The 22,735-nt window shown below is 47.4% G+C and overlaps 1 protein-coding gene across 1 annotated transcript in view; it reads left to right on the forward strand.

Moving 5' to 3' along the window:
* The window catches only part of clec16a (C-type lectin domain containing 16A), a 111,510-nt gene extending 95,988 nt beyond the window's left edge, over window positions 1–15,522 (forward strand). The window contains exons 21-24 of the mRNA XM_042317485.1: window positions 597–801; window positions 3,587–3,760; window positions 11,907–12,038; window positions 14,942–15,522. Coding sequence (XP_042173419.1) covers window positions 597–801; window positions 3,587–3,760; window positions 11,907–12,038; window positions 14,942–15,522 — 1,092 coding nt within the window. The remainder of the gene's footprint in view (window positions 1–596; window positions 802–3,586; window positions 3,761–11,906; window positions 12,039–14,941) is intronic.
* The last annotated feature ends 7,213 nt before the right edge of the window (window positions 15,523–22,735 follow it).

Consider the following 22,735-nt stretch of genomic DNA (forward strand, 5'->3'; position numbering starts at 1 on the left):
CTCTCCCTCCCTCCCCGTCTCTCTCTCCCTCCCTCCCCGTCTCTCTCCCTCCCTCCCCGTCTCTCTCTCCCTCCCTCCCTCTCTCTCTCCCTCTCTCTCTCCTCCCTCCCCGTCTCTCTCTCCCTCCCTCCCCGTTCTCTCTCTCCCTCCCTCCCCGTCTCTCTCTCCCTCCCTCCCCGTCTCTCTCTCCCTCCCTCCCGTCTCTCTCTCCCTCCCTCCCCGTCTCTCTCTCCCTCCCTCCCCGTCTCTCTCAATTCAATTCAAGGGCTTTATTGGCATGGGAAACATTTGTTAACATTGCCAAAGCAAGTGAGGTAGATAATATATGAAGTGAAAAACAATCAAAATGAACAGTAAACATTACACATACAGAAGTTTCAAAACAATAAAGACATTACATATGTCATATTATATATATATATATATATATACAGTGTTGTAACAATGTACAAATGGTTAAAGTACAAAAGATAAAATAAACAAGCATATTATATATATATACAGTGTTTTAACTATCTCTCTCTCTCTCTCTCTCTGTTGCACCTGGCATTACAAGACTGTAACACCGTCTCTCTCTCTCTCTCTTCCTCCCCCAGGACATGCAGGTGTCTGGGGTAGAGGATGACAGCAGAGCTTTAAACATTATCATCCACAAACCCTCGTCCAACCCCCACGCCAAGCCCCTCCCCATCCTGCAGGCAAACTTCATATTCGCCGACCACATCCGCTGCATCATCGCTAAGCAACGCCTGGCCAAGGGCAGGATACAGGCCAGACGTATGAAGACACAGAGGATAGCAGGTAGAGAGGCACAGAGGATAGCAGGTAGAGAGAGAGACACAGAGGATAGCAGGTAGAGAGAGAGACAGAGGGGATAGCAGGTAGAGAGAGAGAGAGACACAGAGGATAGCAGGTAGAGAGAGAGACACAGAGGATAGCAGGTAGAGAGAGACACAGAGGATAGCAGGTAGAGAGAGACACAGGTAGAGAGGATAGCAGGTAGAGAGAGAGAGACACAGAGGATAGCAGGTAGCAGAGAGAGAGACACAGAGGATAGCAGGTAGAGAGAGACAGAGGATAGCAGGTAGAGAGAGAGACACAGAGGATAGCAGGTAGAGAGAGAGACACAGAGGATAGCAGGTAGAGAGAGAGAGACACAGAGGATAGCAGGTAGAGAGAGAGACAGAGGATAGCAGGTAGAGAGAGAGACAGAGGATAGCAGGTAGAGAGAGAGACACAGAGGATAGCAGGTAGAGAGAGAGACACAGAGGATAGCAGGTAGAGAGAGAGACACAGAGGATAGCAGGTAGAGAGAGAGACACAGAGGATAGCAGGATAGCAGGTAGAGAGACACAGAGGATAGCAGGTAGAGAGAGAGACACAGAGGATAGCAGGTAGAGAGAGAGACACAGAGGATAGCAGGTAGAGAGAGAGACACAGAGGATAGCAGGTAGAGAGAGAGACAGAGGATAGCAGGTAGAGAGAGAGAGAGAGGATAGCAGGTAGAGAGAGACACAGAGGATAGCAGGTAGAGGAGAGAGAGACACAGAGGATAGCAGGTAGAGAGAGAGAGACACAGAGGATAGCAGGTAGAGAGAGAGAGACAGAGGATAGCAGGTAGAGAGAGAGAGACACAGAGGATAGCAGGTAGAGAGAGACACAGAGGATAGCAGGTAGAGAGAGAGACAGAGGATAGCAGGTAGAGAGAGAGACACAGAGGATAGCAGGTAGAGAGAGAGACAGAGGATAGCAGGTAGAGAGAGAGACACAGAGGATAGCAGGTAGAGAGAGAGACACAGAGGATAGCAGGTAGGAGAGACACAGGGGGATAGCAGGTAGAGAGAGACACAGAGGATAGCAGGTAAAGAGAGAGACACAGAGGATAGCAGGTAGAGAGAGAGAGAGGATAGCAGGTAGAGAGAGAGAGAGGATAGCAGGTAGAGAGAGAGACACAGAGGATAGCAGGTAGAGAGAGAGACACAGAGGATAGCAGGTAGAGAGAGAGACACAGAGGATAGCAGGTAGAGAGAGAGACACAGAGGATAGCAGGTAGAGAGAGAGAGACAGAGGATAGCAGGTAGAGAGAGAGACACAGAGGATAGCAGGTAGAGAGAGAGACACAGAGGATAGCAGGTAGAGAGAGAGACACAGAGGATAGCAGGTAGAGAGAGAGACACAGAGGATAGCAGGTAGAGAGAGAGACACAGAGGATAGCAGGTAGAGAGAGAGACACAGAGGATAGCAGGTAGAGAGAGAGACACAGAGGATAGCAGGTAGGGAGAGACACAGAGGATAGCAGGTAAAGAGAGAGACACAGAGGATAGCAGGTAGAGAGAGACACAGAGGATAGCAGGTAGAGAGAGAGAGAGGATAGCAGGTAGAGAGAGAGACAGAGGATAGCAGGTAGAGAGAGAGACACAGAGGATAGCAGGTAGAGAGAGAGACACAGAGGATAGCAGGTAGAGAGAGAGACACAGAGGATAGCAGGTAGAGAGAGAGACACAGAGGATAGCAGGTAGAGAGAGAGACACAGAGGATAGCAGGTAGAGAGAGAGACACAGAGGATAGCAGGTAGAGAGAGAGACACAGAGGATAGCAGGTAGAGAGAGAGACACAGAGGATAGCAGGTAGAGAGAGAGACACAGAGGATAGCAGGTAGAGAGAGAGACACAGAGGATAGCAGGTAGAGAGAGAGACACAGAGGATAGCAGGTAGAGAGAGAGACACAGAGGATAGCAGGTAGAGAGAGAGACACAGAGGATAGCAGGTAGAGAGAGAGACACAGAGGATAGCAGGTAGAGAGAGAGACACAGAGGATAGCAGGTAGAGAGAGAGACACAGAGGATAGCAGGTAGAGAGAGAGACACAGAGGATAGCAGGTAGAGAGAGAGACACAGAGGATAGCAGGTAGAGAGAGAGACACAGAGGATAGCAGGTAGAGAGAGAGACACAGAGGATAGCAGGTAGAGAGAGAGAGAGACACAGAGGATAGCAGGTAGAGAGAGAGAGAGACACAGAGGATAGCAGGTAGAGAGAGAGAGAGACACAGAGGATAGCAGGTAGAGAGAGAGAGACACAGAGGATAGCAGGTAGAGAGAGAGAGAGAGAGACACAGAGGATAGCAGGTAGAGAGAGAGAGAGAGACACAGAGGATAGCAGGTAGAGAGAGAGACACAGAGACACAGAGGATAGCAGGTAGAGAGAGAGAGAGAGACACAGAGGATAGCAGGTAGAGAGAGAGAGAGACACAGAGGATAGCAGGTAGAGAGAGAGAGAGAGAGACAGAGAGATAGAGGTGGAGGGGAGAGAGAAAGATTGAGACATACTGGAGAGAGAGACAGGGAGACACCCATAGAGAGAGAGATTTGACAGAGAGACACCTGGAGAGATTTGACAGGGAGACACACCAGGAGAGAGAGACAGGGAGACACACCAGGAGAGAGAGACAGGGAGACACACCAGGAGAGAGAGACAGGGAGACACACCAGGAGAGAGAGACAGGGAGACACACCAGGAGAGAGAGAGACAGAGAGAGAAAGCCACTCAGAGGACACACCTCCCTCTCTAACATCTCTATGTGTTCTAGCGTTACTAGACCTTCCTGTCCAGCCCAGTTCGTCAGAGGTTCTGGGCTTCGGCCAGACAGGAAACACTGCTGCCGGAGGTCAACTCCCTTTCCGCTTCTACGACCAATCGCGTCGAGCGCCCAACGACCCCACCGCACAGAGATCTGTGTTCGCCTCCGTTGACAAAGTTCCAGGTAATACACACTTCCTGTTACACACCTACTGTACATTCACTTCCTGTTACACACCTACCTACTGTACATTCACTTCCTGTTACACCCCTACCTACTGTACATTCACTTCCTGTTACACACCTACCTACTGTACATTCACTTCCTGTTACACACAATAATGTACAGAAGCATGTCAGGGGTTCACCTAGGGGTCATGATAGGGGCTGAACCAAATGTTTGATTTATTAGAATAATTGATTATGCTTATGTTGTATTAATAGAAGGGGAGGGGTTATAAGACCCCTCCCCCTTACATTTATAGGGTCCTAGACTACAGATTAACAATATATATATATATTCATTATAGAGGTTTAATATTGTTGCACTGTTGTTTTCCAGTCTCTCTGCCTCTTATAAAGAAACTCTCTGTGTCACTGTGAAGACAGAACTCTACAGGGGAGTGTAAGAGATAAGAGACGAGTCAGACATTCCACTATAAGTCAACTTTATATAGCTGTGTATGCATGGGCTTGGTCTGATGAGTAGAAGGTAATGAGGTATGCAGTGACATCACAAGGGCTGGACTTCGGGTTTAATAAAAGCAACTTGAGAGCTTTTTCTATTTTTTGGAACTTACTGGGAAACGTTGCGTTGTCTTCAATTGCGTTTATAAATGATGATTAAATTATTTACTTAAAGATATTGTCTAAATGCTAATTTCACCAATGAGCCATTGATTGACAAGGAACAAAGAAACGAACCCCAACAAACACACCAAGTGTATGTTCAGCTCGAAGAGGTTTAGTGTGTCCTAGAATGGGGTTGGTATCATTTCAGCTGTAACAGAAGGAGTTTTAGTGTCCTAGAATGGGGTTGGTATCATTTCAGCTGTAACAGAAGGAGTTTTAGTGTCCTAGAATGGGGTTGGTATCATTTCAGCTGTAACAGAAGGGGTTTAGTGTCCTAGAATGGGGGGTATCATTTCAGCTGTAACAGAAGGAGTTTATCATATCATTTCAGCTTTAACAGAAGGGGTTTAGTGTCCTAGAATGGGGTTGGTATCATTTCAGCTTTAAACAGAAGGGGTTTAGTGTCCTAGAATGGGGTTGGTATCATTTCAGCTGTAACAGAAGGAGTTTTAGTGTCCTAGAATGGGGTTGGTATCATTTCAGCTTTAACAGAAGGGGTTTTAGTGTCCTAGAATGGGGTTGGTATCATTTCAGCTGTAACAGAAGGAGTTTAGTGTCCTAGAATGGGGTTGGTATCATTTCAGCTGTAACAGAAGGGGTTTAGTGTCCTAGAATGGGGTTGGTATCATTTCAGCTGTAACAGAAGGAGTTTAGTGTGTAATCATTTCAGCTTTAACAGAAGGGGTTTAGTGTCCTAGAATGGGGTTGGTATCATTTCAGCTTTAACAGAAGGGGTTTAGTGTCCTAGAATGGGGTTGGTATCATTTCAGCTTTAACAGAAGGGGTTTAGTGTCCTAGAATGGGGTTGGTATCATTTCAGCTTTAACAGAAGGGGTTTAGTGTCCTAGAATGGGGTTGGTATCATTTCAGCTGTAACAGAAGGGGTTTAGTGTGTCCTAGAATGGGGTTGGTATCATTTCAGCTTTAACAGAAGGGGTTTAGTGTCCTAGAATGGGGTTGGTATCATTTCAGCTGTAACAGAAGGGGTTTAGTGTCCTAGAATGGGGTTGGTATCATTTCAGCTGTAACAGAAGGGGTTTAGTGTCCTAGAATGGGGTTGGTATCATTTCAGCTGTAACAGAAGGAGTTTAGTGTGTCGGTATCATTTCAGCTTTAACAGAAGGGGTTTAGTGTGTCCTAGAATGGGGTTGGTATCATTTCAGCTGTAACAGAAGGAGTTTAGTGTCCTAGAATGGGGTTGGTATCATTTCAGCTGTAACAGAAGGGGTTTAGTGTGTCGGTATCATTTCAGCTTTAACAGAAGGAGTTTTAGTGTCCTAGAATGGGGTTGGTATCATTTCAGCTGTAACAGAAGGAGTTTAGTGTCCTAGAATGGGGTTGGTATCATTTCAGCTGTAACAGAAGGGGTTTAGTGTGTCGGTATCATTTCAGCTTTAACAGAAGGGGTTTAGTGTCCTAGAATGGGGTTGGTATCATTTCAGCTGTAACAGAAGGAGTTTTAGTGTCCTAGAATGGGGTTGGTATCATTTCAGCTGTAACAGAAGGGTTTTAGTGTCCTAGAATGGGGTTGGTATCATTTCAGCTGTAACAGAAGGGGTTTTAGTGTCCTAGAATGGGGTTGGTATCATTTCAGCTGTAACAGAAGGGGTTTAGTGTCCTAGAATGGGGTTGGTATCATTTCAGCTGTAACAGAAGGAGTTTTAGTGTCCTAGAATGGGGTTGGTATCATTTCAGCTGTAACAGAAGGGGTTTTAGTGTCCTAGAATGGGGTTGGTATCATTTCAGCTGTAACAGAAGGAGTTTTAGTGTCCTAGAATGGGGTTGGTATCATTTCAGCTGTAACAGAAGGAGTTTTAGTGTCCTAGAATGGGGTTGGTATCATTTCAGCTGTAACAGAAGGAGTTTAGTGTCCTAGAATGGGGTTGGTATCATTTCAGCTGTAACAGAAGGGGTTTAGTGTGTCGGTATCATTTCAGCTGTAACAGAAGGGGTTTAGTGTCCTAGAATGGGGTTGGTATCATTTCAGCTGTAACAGAAGGAGTTTTAGTGTCCTAGAATGGGGTTGGTATCATTTCAGCTGTAACAGAAGGAGTTTTAGTGTCCTAGAATGGGGTTGGTATCATTTCAGCTGTAACAGAAGGAGTTTTAGTGTCCTAGAATGGGGTTGGTATCATTTCAGCTGTAACAGAAGGAGTTTTAGTGTCCTAGAATGGGGTTGGTATCATTTCAGCTGTAACAGAAGGAGTTTAGTGTCCTAGAATGGGGTTGGTATCATTTCAGCTGTAACAGAAGGAGTTTTAGTGTCCTAGAATGGGGTTGGTATCATTTCAGCTGTAACAGAAGGAGTTTTAGTGTCCTAGAATGGGGTTGGTATCATTTCAGCTGTAACAGAAGGAGTTTTAGTGTCCTAGAATGGGGTTGGTATCATTTCAGCTGTAACAGAAGGAGTTTTAGTGTCCTAGAATGGGGTTGGTATCATTTCAGCTGTAACAGAAGGAGTTTTAGTGTCCTAGAATGGGGTTGGTATCATTTCAGCTGTAACAGAAGGGGTTTAGTGTCCTAGAATGGGGTTGGTATCATTTCAGCTGTAACAGAAGGAGTTTAGTGTCCTAGAATGGGGTTGGTATCATTTCAGCTGTAACAGAAGGAGTTTTAGTGTCCTAGAATGGGGTTGGTATCATTTCAGCTGTAACAGAAGGAGTTTTAGTGTCCTAGAATGGGGTTGGTATCATTTCAGCTTTAACAGAAGGAGTTTTAGTGTCCTAGAATGGGGTTGGTATCATTTCAGCTGTAACAGAAGGAGTTTTAGTGTCCTAGAATGGGGTTGGTTGCTATGTAACTAAGTGGTGGAATTTCCTCTTAATCTGTGTAGGCTGGACAGTGTATTCAGACTCCTTCTCCACATCTTGTTACGTTACAGCCTTATTCTAAAATGGATTCAATCCCCCTCATCAACCTACATCACAATACTCCGTAATGACATCACAATACCCCGTAATGACATCACATGACATCACAATACCCCGTAATGACATCACAATACCCCGTAATGACATGTAATGACATCACAATACCCCGTAATGACATCACAATACCCCATAATGATGAAGGAAAAAACATTTTAATTTTTGCAAATGTATAATCAATAAAAATATCTGAAATATCAGTTACATAAGTATTCAGACCCTTTACTCAGTAGTATTCAGACCCTTTACTCAGTAGTATTCAGACCCTTTACTCAGTAGTATTCAGACCCTTTACTCAGTAGTATTCAGACCCTTTACTCAGTAGTATTCAGACCCTTTACTCAGTAGTATTCAGACCCTTCACTCAGTAGTATTCAGACCCTTTACTCAGTAGTATTCAGACCCTTTACTCAGTAGTATTCAGACCCTTTACTCAGTAGTATTCAGACCCTTTACTCAGTAGTATTCAGACCCTTTACTCAGTAGTATTCAGACCCTTCACTCAGTAGTATTCAGACCCTTCACTCAGTAGTATTCAGACCCTTTACTCAGTAGTATTCAGACCCTTTACTCAGTAGTATTCAGACCCTTCACTCAGTAGTATTCAGACCCTTCACTCAGTAGTATTCAGACCCTTTACTCAGTAGTATTCAGACCCTTCACTCAGTAGTATTCAGACCCTTCACTCAGTAGTATTCAGACCCTTCACTCAGTAGTATTCAGACCCTTTACTCAGTAGTATTCAGACCCTTTACTCAGTAGTATTCAGACCCTTTACTCAGTAGTATTCAGACCCTTTACTCAGTAGTATTCAGACCCTTCACTCAGTAGTATTCAGACCCTTCACTCAGTAGTATTCAGACCCTTTACTCAGTAGTATTCAGACCCTTTACTCAGTAGTATTCAGACCCTTTACTCAGTAGTATTCAGACCCTTTACTCAGTAGTATTCAGACCCTTTACTCAGTACTATTCAGACCCTTTACTCAGTACTTTGTTGAAGCACCTTTTGGCAGCGATTACAGCCTTGAGTCATCTTGGGTTTCACCCTACAAGCTTGGCACACCTGTATTTGGGGAGTTTCTCCCATTCTTCTCTGCAGATCCTCTCAAGCTCTGTCAGGTTGGATGGGGTGCGTCGCTGCACGGCTATTCTCAAGTCTCTCCAGAGATGTTCGAACAGGTTAAAGTCCGGACTCTGGCTGAGTCATTCATGGACATTTAGAGACTTGTTCGAAGCCACTCCTGCGTTGTCTTGGCTGTGTGCTACGCCCCAGTCTGATATCCTGAGGGCTCTGGAACAGGTTTTCATCAAGGATCTCTCTGTACTTTGCTCCGTTCATCTTTCCTCGATCCTGACTAGTCTCCCAGTCCCTGCCGCTGAAAAAACATCCCCACAGCATGATGCTGCCACCACCATGCTTCACCATAGGGATGGTGCCAGGTTTCCTCCAGACATGATGCTGCCACCACCATGCTTCACCATAGGGATGGTGCCAGGTTTCCTCCAGACATGATGCTGCCACCACCATGCTTCACCGTAGGGATGTTGCCAGGTTTCCTCCAGACATGATGCTGCCACCACCATGCTTCACCGTAGGGATGGTGCCAGGTTTCCTCCAGACATGATGCTGCCACCACCATGCTTCACCGTAGGGATGGTACCAGGTTTCCTCCATACATGATGCTGCCACCACCATGCTTCACCGTAGGGATGGTACCAGGTTTCCTCCAGACATGATGCTGCCACCACCATGCTTCACCGTAGGGATGGTACCAGGTTTCCTCCAGACATGACGCTGCCACCACCATGCTTCACCGGATGGGATGGTCCAGACATGATGCTGCCACCACCATGCTTCACCTCCAGGGACAGGTTTCCTCCAGACATGATGCTGCCACCACCATGCTTCACCATAGGGATGGTGCCAGGTTTCCTCCAGACATGATGCTGCCACCACCATGCTTCACCGTAGGGATGGTACCAGGTTTCCTCCAGACATGATGCTGCCACCACCATGCTTCACCGTAGGGATGGTGCCAGGTTTCCTCCAGACATGATGCTGCCACCACCATGCTTCACCGTAGGGATGGTACCAGGTTTCCTCCAGACATGATGCTGCCACCACCATGCTTCACCGTAGGGATGGTGCCAGGTTTCCTCCAGACATGATGCTGCCACCACCATGCTTCACCGTAGGGATGGTACCAGGTTTCCTCCAGACATGACGCTTGGCATTCAGGCCACAGAGTTCAATCTTGCCTTTCCAAATCCTGTCCAATCAGTTGAATTTACCACAGGTGGACTCCAATCAAGTTGTAGAAACATCTCAAGGATGATCAATGGAAACAGGAAGCACCTGAGTTCAATTTCGAGTCTGATCGCAAAGGGTCTGAATACTTATGTAAAACAGCTATTTCTGTGTTTTTTTTTTTATATACATTTCCAAACATTTCAACAACAAAAAAACCCTGTTTTATTTAATCGATTTCAGAATAAAGCTGGGTGTAACACACACTGGGTAATGTCGTTCTGTAGGTTGGATGTTTAGTGTCTAGCACACACACAGAAAGAGAGAGAGAGAGACTGTTTAGTGTCTAGCACCCAGAGAGAGAGAGACTGTTTAGTGTCTAGCACCCAGAGAGAGAGAGACTGTTTAGTGTCTAGCACCACAGAGAGAGAGAGAGAGACTGTTTAGTGTCTAGCACCCAGAGAGAGAGAGAGAGACTGTTTAGTGTCTAGCACCCAGAGAGAGAGAGACTGTTTAGTGTCTAGCACCCAGAGAGAGAGAACTGTTTAGTGTCTAGCACCCAGAGAGAGAGAGAGACTGTTTAGTGTCTAGCACCCAGAGAGAGAGAGAGAGAGAGAGAGAGACTGTTTAGTGTCTAGCACCCAGAGAGAGAGAGAGACTGTTTAGTGTCTAGCACCCAGAGAGAGAGAGACTGTTTAGTGTCTAGCACCCAGAGAGAGAGAGAGACTGTTTAGTGTCTAGCACCCAGAGAGAGAGAGACTGTTTAGTGTCTAGCACCCAGAGAGAGAGAGAGACTGTTTAGTGTCTAGCACCCAGAGAGAGAGAGAGACTGTTTAGTGTCTAGCACCCAGAGAGAGAGAGAGACTGTTTAGTGTCTAGCACCCAGAGAGAGAGAGACTGTTTAGTGTCTAGCACCCAGAGAGAGAGAGACTGTTTAGTGTCTAGCACCCAGAGAGAGAGAGAGACTGTTTAGTGTCTAGCACCCAGAGAGAGAGAGACTGTTTAGTGTCTAGCACCCAGAGAGAGAGAGAGAGAGAGACTGTTTAGTGTCTAGCACCCAGAGAGAGACTGGGACAGAGACAGAGAGACAGGGAGAGGGAGGGAGAGAGAGAGACTGGTAGAGTGAGACAGACAGAGACAGAGAGACTTACGTGTCTAGCACCCAGAGAGAGAGACTGGGACAGAGACAGAGACAGAGAGACTGGGACAGAGACAGAGAGACTGGGACAGAGACAGAGAGACTGGGACAGAGACAGAGAGACTGGGACAGAGACAGAGAGACTGGGACAGAGACAGAGAGACTGGGACAGAGGCAGAGAGACTGGGACAGAGGCAGAGAGACTGGGACAGAGGCAGAGAGACTGGGACAGAGGCAGAGAGACTGGGACAGAGGCAGAGAGACTGGGACAGAGAGACTTAAGTGTCTAGCACCCAGAGAGAGAGAGAGAGAGGAGAGAGACTGGGAGAGGGAGAGAGAGACTGGGACAGAGACAGAGACAGAGGAGAGAGAGAGACTGGGACAGAGAGAGAGAGAGAGAGAGAGACTGGGAGAGAGAGACAGAGAGAGGGAGAGAGAGAGACTGGGAGAGAGACTGGGACAGAGAGAGACTGGGACAGAGACAGAGAGACTTAAGTGAGACCCAGAGACTGGAGACAGAGAGAGACTGGGACAGAGAGACTTAAGTGTCTAGCACCCAGAGAGAGAGAGAGAGAGACTGGAGACAGAGAGAGACTGGGACAGAGACAGAGAGAGGGAGAGAGAGACTGGGACAGAGACAGAGAGCAGAGAGAGAGACTGGGACAGAGAGAGAGACTGGGACAGAGAGAGAGACTGGGACAGAGACAGAGAGACTTAAGTGTCTAGCACCCAGAGAGACTGGGACAGAGACAGAGAGACCCTAGCACCCAGAGAGAGAGAGAGAGAGAGAGAGACTGGGAGAGGGAGAGAGAGAGACTGGGACAGAGACAGAGAGGGGAGAGAGAGACTGGGACAGAGAGAGAGACAGAGAGGAGAGAGAGAGAGACTGGGACAGAGACAGAGAGACTTAAGTGTCTAGCACCCAGAGAGAGACTGGGACAGAGACAGAGAGACTTAAGTGTCTAGCACCCAGAGAGAGACTGGGACAGAGACAGAGAGACTTAAGTGTCTAGCACTCAGGAATGTGTTGTTCTGTTTACCTCAGTGTGTCCTGCATCCGTGTGTTTATTGACATACCAACACAATCTAATTGTTATTCTGAAAAAATATTACACAATTACACGTATGTGTGTGTGTGTGTGTGTGTGTGTGTTGTATTGCAGGGTTTGCGGTGGCCCACTGTGTCTCTCAGCACAGCCCGTCACCCCTCTCCTCCCCCTCCCCACCCTCCTCAGGCAGCACCGGACGATGTGACTCTGTTACAGCCAGTACGATATCAGCCAACAGCCCTACAGGTAACACACACACACACACACACACCAGTACGATATCAGCCAACAGCCCTACAGGTAACAGCCCTACACACACACACACACACACACACCACACACAGTACGATATCAGCCAACAGCCCTACAGGTAACACACACACACACACACACCAGTACTATATCAGCCAACAGCCCTACAGGTACACACACACACACACACACCAGTACGATATCAGCCAACAGCCCTACAGGTAACACACACACACACACACACCAGTACGATATCAGCCAACAGCCCTACAGGTAACACACACACACACACACCAGTACGATATCAGCCAACAGCCCTACAGGTAACACACACACACACACACCAGTACGATATCAGCCAACAGCCCTACAGGTAACACACACACACACACAGTACTATATCAGCCAACAGCCCTACACACACACACACACACCAGTACTATATCAGCCAACAGCCCTACAGGTAACACACACACACACACACACCAGTACTATATCAGCCAACAGCCCTACAGGTAACACACACACACACACCAGTACATATCAGCCAACAGCCCTACAGGTAACACACACACACACACCAGTACGATATCAGCCAACAGCCCTACAGGTACACACACACACACACAGTACGATATATCAGCCACAGCCCACACAGTCAGCCAACAGCCCTACACACACACACACACACCAGTACTATATCAGCCAACAGCCCTACAGGTAACACACACACACACACACACCAGTACTATATCAGCCAACAGCCCTACAGGTAACACACACACACACACCAGTACTATATCAGCCAACAGCCCTACAGGTAACACACACACACCAGTACTATATCAGCCAACAGCCCTACAGGTAACACACACACACACAGTACTATATCAGCCAACAGCCCTACAGGTACACACACACACACACACACACCAGTACTATATCAGCCAACAGCCCTACAGGTAACACACACACACACACACACACCAGTACTATATCAGCCAACAGCCCTACAGGTAACACACACACACACACACCAGTACTATATCAGCCAACAGCCCTACAGGTAACACACACACACACACACCAGTACTATATCAGCCAACACACAGGTACACACACACACACACCAGTACTATATCAGCCAACAGCCCTACAGGTAACACACACACACACACACCAGTACTATATCAGCCAACAGCCCTACAGGTAACACACACACACACACACACACACACCAGTACTATATCAGCCAACAGCCCTACAGGTAACACACACACACACACCAGTACTATATCAGCCAACAGCCCTACAGGTAACACACACACACACAGCCAGTACTATATCAGCCAACAGCCCTACAGGTAACACACACACACACACACCAGTACTATATCAGCCAACAGCCCTAGAGGTAACTTAGACACACACACCTGTACTATATCAGCTCTAGATGCTAGGCTTAGATAGCACATAGCTATCAGTAGCTCTAGATGCTAACAGCTTAGATAGCAGGTCGTCACACAGCTATCGTTAGCTGTAGATGCTAGGCTTAGATAGCGGTCGTCTGTAGCTATCGTTAGCTCTAGATGCTAGGCTTAGATAGCGGTCGTCTGTAGCTATCGTTAGCTCTAGATGCTAGGCTTAGATAGCGGTCGTCTGTAGCTATCGTTAGCTCTAGATGCTAGGCTTAGATAGCGGTCGTCTGTAGCTATCGTTAGCTCTAGATGCTAGGCTTAGATAGCGGTCGTCTGTAGCTATCGTTAGCTCTAGATGCTAGGCTTAGATAGCGGTCGTCAGGTAGCTATCGTTAGCTCTAGATGCTAGGCTTAGATAGCGGTCGTCGGTAGCTATCGTTAGCTCTAGATGCTAGGCTTAGATAGCGGTCGTCGGTAGCTATCGTTAGCTCTAGATGCTAGGCTTAGATAGCGGTCGTCGGTAGCTATCGTTAGCTCTAGATGCTAGGCTTAGATAGCGGTCGTCGGTAGCTATCGTTAGCTCTAGATGCTAGGCTTAGATAGCGGTCGTCGGTAGCTATCGTTAGCTCTAGATGCTAGGCTTAGATAGCGGTCGTCGGTAGCTATCGTTAGCTCTAGATGCTAGGCTTAGATAGCGGTCGTCGGTAGCTATCGTTAGCTCTAGATGCTAGGCTTAGATAGCGGTCGTCGGTAGCTATCGTTAGCTCTAGATGCTAGGCTTAGATAGCGGTCGTCGGTAGCTATCGTTAGCTCTAGATGCTAGGCTTAGATAGCGGTCGTCGGTAGCTATCGTTAGCTCTAGATGCTAGGCTTAGATAGCGGTCGTCGGTAGCTATCGTTAGCTCTAGATGCTAGGCTTAGATAGCGGTCGTCGGTAGCTATCGTTAGCTCTAGATGCTAGGCTTAGATAGCGGTCGTCGGTAGCGATCGTTAGCTCTAGATGCTAGGCTTAGATAGCGGTCGTCGGTAGCGATCGTTAGCTCTAGATGCTAGGCTTAGATAGCGGTCGTCGGTAGCGATCGTTAGCTCTAGATGCTAGGCTTAGATAGCGGTCGTCGGTAGCGATCGTTAGCTCTAGATGCTAGGCTTAGATAGCGGTCGTCGGTAGCGATCGTTAGCTCTAGATGCTAGGCTTAGATATAGCGATCGTTAGCTCTAGATGCTAGGCTTAGATAGCGGTCGTCGGTAGCGATCGTTAGCTCTAGATGCTAGGCTTAGATAGCGGTCGTCGGTAGCGATCGTTAGCTCTAGATGCTAGGCTTAGATAGCGGCCGTCGGTAGCGATCGTTAGCTCTAGATGCTAGGCTTAGATAGCGGCCGTCTGTAGCGATCGTTAGCTCTAGATGCTAGGCTTAGATAGCGGTCGTCTGTAGCTGCAGCTAACTGGTTGAGCTAACATTAACCCCTCTTCCTCCTCAGATGAGGAGACGTTCTTGGAGCACACCCCTCCTTCTTCGGTCTCCGGTGGAGAGGCAGGAGGAAGAGGAGGAGAGTTAACCGGGTCTTGTTCCCCTGTCCCGTCTGTCCTCGCCCCCAGCCTCACCCCTGCCTCCCAGCCTAACATCTCTCTACTGACCGACGACAACACAGACTCTCTGAGCGTCGAGTCACTGACCCTGCTGCCCCCGGCTGACCACCTGCACGCACTCGGCTCACACACACACCTCGGCACTGATACGGCTATCAGAGAGGAGGAGGAGGAGGAGGAGGAGGGGCTAGAGAAGAGAGAAGGGGAGGAGCCAAAGGAGGAAGTGGAAGGGTCGGCGATGGAGGAAGAGGAGGAGGAGACTGAAACCGAAACAACAATTCAAGAGACAGCTGAAGCAGAGATGGGAACGCCCACTGAGCAAGACACGCCCCTTTCTTCTGAGGGAGACACACCCCTTTCTTCTGAGGGAGACACACCCCTTTCTGCTCAGAGGGGAGGAGACCCCAGGACACAGCTGCATCAGAAGGGAAAACACACCTGCAGGACACACCCACAGAAACACCCTGATTAAAGAGGACACACCCACAGAAACACCCTGATTAAAGAGGACACGCCCACAGAAACACCCTGATTAAAGAGGACACGCCCACAGAAACACCCTGATTAAAGAGGACACGCCCACAGAAACACCCTGATTAGAGGACACACCCACAGAAACACCCTGATTAGAGGACACACCCACAGAAACACCCTGATTAAAGAGGACACACCCACAGAAACACCCTGATTAAAGAGGACACACCCACACCCTGTGTGATAGGATAGGAGAGTAGTCCCCTCACCCCTCCCTTTCCAGTTGTTTTGACCAGCTCTCTAGTCCCCCCCCAGTCCTGATGGGAAAGGTTACTAACCCCCCCTCCCTTTCCATGGGTTGTTTTGACCAGCTCTCTGGCTTCCCCCCCCCTCCCAGTCCTGATGGGATTAGGTTACTAAACCCCCCTCCCAGTCCCACCCCTCCCAGTCCTGATAGGATTAGGTTACTAAACCCCCCTCCCAGTCCTGATGGGATTAGGTTACTAAACCCCACCCCCCCCTCCCAGTCCTGATGGGATTAGGTTACTAAACCCCCCTCCCAGTCCTGATAGGATTAGGTTACTAAACCCCCCCTCCCAGTCCTGATAGGATTAGGTTACTAAACCCCCCTCCCAGTCCTGATAGGATTAGGTTACTAAACCCCCCTCCCAGTCCTGATAGGATTAGGTTACTAAACCCCCCTCCCAGTCCTGATAGGATTAGGTTACTCCCCCCATCTCCCAGTCCTGATAGGATTAGGTTACTAAACCCCCCAGTCCTGTCCTCACCATCAGAGAGTCTGAATCAGTGGGTAGGTTGTTTTTCCCTGCTATGCCTCAGTGGGAGAGCACCAGCAGTGGGGCTGAATGTACTTTAGACGTTTCCCTTTAGGCACAGATCTAGGATCAGCGTAGAGTCTTCAGCTCCAACTCTAAACTGACCTCAGTGTCGAGGTGCCACTTCACCTGTCGTCCTCTTACCTGTCGATGTGCTGACCCTTATCTAGCTGCAGGAATCCCAGTAATCGATAGGAGAGGGGGAGACATGTAATCAGTAATAAAAAGATAAACAGATCAATAAGTTGTGATTCTGTTTAACGACTGGAGCAAAGATCACACTGAAACTGTTGTCCTCCTTCATCTCCCCTTCTCCTCTCTCTCTCTCTCTCTCTCTCTCCTCTCTCTCTCTCCCACTCTCTCCTCTCTCTCTCTCTCTCTCTCTCTCTCTCTCCCTCTCACTCTCTCTCCTCTCCCACTCTCTCTCCTCCTCTCTCTCCTCTCTCTCTCTCACTCTCTCTCTCTGTCCCTCTCTCTCTCTCACTCTCTCTCTCTCCTCTCTCTCTCTCTCTCTCTCTCTCTCACTCACTCTCTCTCTCCCTCTCTCTCCCTCTCAATCTCACTCTCTCTAGGAGAGGGGGGAGACATCTCTCTCTCTCTCTCCCCTCCAATCCTCACTCTCTCTCTCTCTCTCTCTCTCTCTCTCTCTCTCAAAGATCACACCCCACTCTCTCTCTCTCCCCTCCCTCCCTCTCCCTCCCTCTCTCTCCCTCCCTCCCTCTCTCTCTCCCTCCTCTCTCTCCCTCCTCCCTCCCTCCCTCCCTCTCTCTCTCTCCTCTCTCTCTCCCTCTCTCTCCCTCCCCCTCTCTCACCCCCTCTCCTCTCTCCCTCACTCCTCTCTCCTCTCCCCCCCCCTCTCCCTCTCTCTCTCCTCTCTCCCTCTCCCTCCCTCTCCTCTCCTCTCCCCCCTCTCTCCCTCTCTCTCCCTCTCCTCTCCCCCTCCCCCTCCCTCTCTCTCTCCTCTCCCTCCCCCTCCCTCTCTCTCCCCCTCCCCCTCCCCCCCCCCTCCCTCCCTCCCTCCCCCTCCCTCCCCCTCCTCCCTCCCCCCCCTCTCTCCCTCCCCCTCCCTCTCTCTCTCTCCCTCCCCCCCTCCCTCCCCCTCCCCTCTCCCCCTCCCCCTCTCTCTCCCCCCCCCTCTCTCCCTCCCCCCCCTCCCTCTCCCCCTCCCTCTCCCTCCCTCTCCCCCTCCCTCTCTCTCCTCCCCCTCCCTCTCTCTCCCCCTCCCCTCCCCCTCTCTCTCTCCTCCCTCCCTCTCTCAGCCTATAGTGTAAATATGCTCCCTGCTTAGTAAAGTCTGGCTCTAGTGTTTCAGTAAGTTTGTATGCTCTGTAAATGCTATCAGCTTTTAAACCTGTAATTAATGTTACATTTCCAACAAAGAAATGAATTAAACATCTGTAATAAATTATTCTACTGACTTGGACCTGTTGTACTGTGGTGTGTTAGGTAGTACTGTGGTGTGTTAGGTAGTACTGTGGTGTGTTAAACATGTAGTACTGTGGTGTGTTAGGTAGTACTGTGGTGTGTTAGGTAGTACTGTGGTGTGTTAGGTAGTACTGTGGTGTGTTAGGTAGTACTGTGGTGTGTTAAACCTGTAGTACTGTGGTGTGTTAGGTAGTACTGTGGTGTGTTAGGTAGTACTGTGGTGTGTTAGGTAGTACTGTGGTGTGTTAAACCTGTAGTACTGTGGTGTGTTAGGTAGTACTGTGGTGTGTTAGGTAGTACTGTGGTGTGTTAGGTAGTACTGTGGTGTGTTAGGTAGTACTGTGGTGTGTTAGGTAGTACTGTGGTGTGTTAGGTAGTACTGTGGTGTGTTAGGTAGTACTGTGGTGTGTTAAAGGTAGTACTGTGGTGTGTTAGGTAGTACTGTGGTGTGTTAAACCTGTAGTACTGTGGTGTGTTAGGTAGTACTGTGGTGTGTTAGGTAGTACTGTGGTGTGTTAGGTAGTACTGTGGTGTGTTAAGGTAGTACTGTGGTGTGTTAAAGGTGGTGTGTTAGGTAGTACTGTGGTGTGTTAGGTAGTACTGTGGTGTGTTAGGTAGTACTGTGGTGTGTTAAACCTGTAGTACTGTGGTGTGTTAGGTAGTACTGTGGTGTGTTAAACCTGTAGTACTGTGGTGTGTTGTGTTAGTACTGTGGTGTGTTAAAGGTAGTACTGTGGTGTGTTAGGTAGTACTGTGGTGTGTTAGGTAGTACTGTGGTGTGTTAGGTAGTACTGTGGTGTGTTAGGTAGTACTGTGGTGTGTTAGGTAGTACTGTGGTGTGTTAGGTAGTACTGTGGTGTGTTAGGTAGTACTGTGGTGTGTTAGGTAGTACTGTGGTGTGTAAACCTGTAGTACTGTGGTGTGTTAGGTAGTACTGTGGTGTGTTAGGTAGTACTGTGGTGTGTGTTACTGTGGTGTGTTAGGTAGTACTGTGGTGTGTTAGTACTGTGGTGTGTTAGGTAGTACTGTGGTGTGTTAGGTAGTACTGTGGTGTGTTAGGTAGTACTGTGGTGTGTTAGGTAGTACTGTGGTGTGTTAGGTAGTACTGTGGTGTGTTGCTGGTAGTACTGTGGTGTGTTAGGTAGTACTGTGGTGTGTTAGGTAGTACTGTGGTGTGTTAGGTAGTACTGTGGTGTGTTAGGTAGTACTGTGGTGTGTTAGGTAGTACTGTGGTGTGTTAGGTAGTACTGTGGTGTGTTAGGTAGTACTGTGGTGTGTTAGGTAGTACTGTGTAGTACTGTGGTGTGTTAGGTAGTACTGTGGTGTGTTAGGTAGTACTGTGGTGTGTTAGGTAGTACTGTGGTGTGTTAGGTAGTACTGTGGTGTGTTAGGTAGTACTGTGGTGTGTTAGGTAGTACTGTGGTGTGTTAGGTAGTACTGTGGTGTGTTAGGTAGTACTGTGGTGTGTTAAACCTGTAGTACTGTGGTGTGTTAGGTAGTACTGTGGTGTGTTAGGTAGTACTGTGGTGTGTTAGGTAGTACTGTGGTGTGTTAGGTAGTACTGTGGTGTGTTAAACCTGTAGTACTGTGGTGTGTTAAACCTGTAGTACTGTGGTGTGTTAGGTAGTACTGTGGTGTGTTAGGTAGTACTGTGGTGTGTTAGGTAGTACTGTGGTGTGTTAGGTAGTACTGTGGTGTGTTAGGTAGTACTGTGGTGTGTTAGGTAGTACTGTGGTGTGTTAGGTAGTACTGTGGTGTGTTAGGTAGTACTGTGGTGTGTTAGGTAGTACTGTGGTGTGTTAGGTAGTACTGTGGTGTGTTAGGTAGTACTGTGGTGTGTTAGGTAGTACTGTGGTGTGTTAAAGGTAGTACTGTGGTGTGTTAGGTAGTACTGTGGTGTGTTAGGTAGTACTGTGGTGTGTTAGGTAGTACTGTGGTGTGTTAGGTAGTACTGTGGTGTGTTAGGTAGTACTGTGGTGTGTTAGGTAGTACTGTGGTGTGTTAGGTAGTACTGTGGTGTGTTAGGTAGTACTGTGGTGTGTTAGGTAGTACTGTGGTGTGTTAGGTAGTACTGTGGTGTGTTAGGTAGTACTGTGGTGTGTTAGGTAGTACTGTGGTGTGTTAGGTAGTACTGTGGTGTGTTAGGTAGTACTGTGGTGTGTTAGGTAGTACTGTGGTGTGTTAGGTAGTACTGTGGTGTGTTAGGTAGTACTGTGGTGTGTTAGGTAGTACTGTGGTGTGTTAGGTAGTACTGTGGTGTGTTAGGTAGTACTGTGGTGTGTTAAACCTGTAGTACTGTGGTGTGTTAGGTAGTACTGTGGTGTGTTAGGTAGTACTGTGGTGTGTTAGGTAGTACTGTGGTGTGTTAGGTAGTACTGTGGTGTGTTAAACCTGTAGTACTGTGGTGTGTTAGGTAGTACTGTGGTGTGTTAGGTAGTACTGTTGTGGTGTGTTAGGTAGTACTGTGGTGTGTTAGGTAGTACTGTGGTGTGTTAGGTAGTACTGTGGTGTGTTAGGTAGTACTGTGGTGTGTTAGGTAGTACTGTGGTGTGTTAGTGTGGTGTGTTAGGTAGTACTGTGGTGTGTTAGGTAGTACTGTGGTGTGTTAGGTAGTACTGTGGTGTGTTAGGTAGTACTGTGGTGTGTTAGGTAGTACTGTGGTGTGTTAGGTAGTACTGTGGTGTGTTAAACCTGTAGTACTGTGGTGTGTTAGGTAGTACTGTGGTGTGTTAAACCTGTAGTACTGTGGTGTGTTAAACCATTCGACCTGTTGACCTGTTGACCTGTTGGTTATTAGACCTGTTGACCTGCTGGTTATTAGACCTGTTGACCTGCTGGTTATTAGACCTGTTGACCTGTTGGTTATTAGACCTGTTGACCTGTTGGTTATTAGACCTGTTGACCTGTTGGTTATTAGATCTGTTGACCTGTTGGTTTTTTGACCTGTTGGTTATTCGACCTGTTGGTTATTCGACCTGTTGGTTATTAGACCTGTTGACCTGTTGGTTATTAGACCTGTTGACCTGTTGGTTATTAGACTTGTTGACCTGTTGGTTATTAGACCTGTTGGTTATTAGATCTGTTGACCTGTTGGTTATTAGACCTGTTGACCTGTTGGTTATTAGACCTGTTGGTTATATTGACCTGTTGGTTATTAGACCTGTTGGTTATTAGACCTGTTGACCTGTTGGTTATTAGACCTGTTGACCTGTTGGTTATTAGACCTGTTGTTGACCTGTTGGTTATTAGACCTGTTGACCTGTTGGTTATTAGACCTGTTGACCTGTTGGTTATTAGACCTGTTGACCTGTTGGTTATTAGACCTGTTGACCTGTTGGTTATTAGACCTGTTGGTTATTAGACCTGTTGACCTGTTGGTTATTAGACCTGTTGGTTATATTAGACCTGTTGGTTATTAGACCTGTTGGTTGTTAGACCTGCTGACCTGTTGGTTATATTAGACCTGTTGGTTATTACCTGTTGACCTGTTGGTTATTAGACCTGTTGGTTATTAGACCTGTTGGTTATTAGACCTGTTGACCTGTTGGTTATTAGACCTGTTGACCTGTTGGTTATTAGACCTGTTGACCTGTTGGTTATTAGACCTGTTGACCTGTTGGTTATTAGACCTGCTGACCTGTTGGTTATATTAGACCTGTTGGTTATTAGACCTGTTGACCTGTTGGTTATTAGACCTGTTGGTTATTAGACCTGTTGAACTGCTGGTTATTAGACCTGTTGACCTGTTGGTTATTAGACCTGTTGACCTGTTGGTTATTAGATCTGTGGACCTGATGGTTATTAGACCTGTTGACCTGTTGGTTATTAGACCTGTTGACCTGTTGGTTATTAGACCTGTTGACCTGTTGGTTATTAGACCTGTTGACCTGTTGGTTATTAGACCTGTTGTTGACCTGTTGGTTATTAGACCTGTTGACCTGTTGGTTATTAGACCTGTTGGTTATTAGACCTGCTGACCAGTTGGTTATTAGACCTGTTGACCTGTTGGTTACCTAGACCTGTTGACCTGTTGGTTATTAGACCTGTTGACCTGTTGGTTATTTGACCTGTTGGTTATTAGACCTGTTGACCTGTTGGTTATTAGACCTGTTGACCTGTTGGTTATTAGACCTGTTGGTTATTAGACCTGTTGGTTATTAGACCTGTTGACCTGTTGGTTATTAGACCTGTTGACCTGTTGGTTATTAGACCTGTTGGTTATTAGACCTGTTGGTTATTAGACCTGTTGGTTATTAGACCTGTTGACCTGTTGGTTATTAGACCTGTTGGTTATTAGACCTGCTGACCTGTTGGTTATTAGACCTGTTGACCTGTTGGTTATTAGACCTGTTGGTTATTAGACCTGTTGGTTATTAGACCTGTTGGTTATTAGACCTGTTGGTTATTAGACCTGTTGGTTATTAGACCTGTTGACCTGTTGGTTATTAGACCTGTTGACCTGTTGGTTATTAGACCTGTTGACCTGTTGGTTATTAGACCTGTTGGTTATTAGACCTGTTGTTAGACATGTTGACCTGTTGGTTATAAGACCTGACCTGTTGGTTATTAGACATGTTGACCTGTTGGTTATTAGACCTGTTGGTTATTAGACCTGTTGACCTGTTGGTTATTAGACCTGTTGGTTATTAGACCTGTTGACCTGTTGGTTATTAGACCTGTTGGTTATTAGACCTGTTGACCTGTTGGTTATTAGACCTGTTGGTTATTAGACCTGTTGGTTATTAGACCTGCTGACCTGTTGGTTATTAGACCTGTTGACCTGTTGACCCGTTGGTTATTAGACCTGTTGGTTATTAGACCTGTTGGTTATTAGACATGTTGACCTGTTGGTTATTAGACATGTTGACCTGTTGACCTGTTGGTTATTAGACATGTTGACCTGTTGGTTATTTGACCTGTTGGTTATTAGACCTGTTGGTTATTAGACCT

Source organism: Oncorhynchus tshawytscha, unplaced genomic scaffold (assembly GCF_018296145.1).
Source record: "Oncorhynchus tshawytscha isolate Ot180627B unplaced genomic scaffold, Otsh_v2.0 Un_contig_2949_pilon_pilon, whole genome shotgun sequence".
Taxonomy (NCBI): Eukaryota; Metazoa; Chordata; class Actinopteri; order Salmoniformes; family Salmonidae; genus Oncorhynchus; species Oncorhynchus tshawytscha.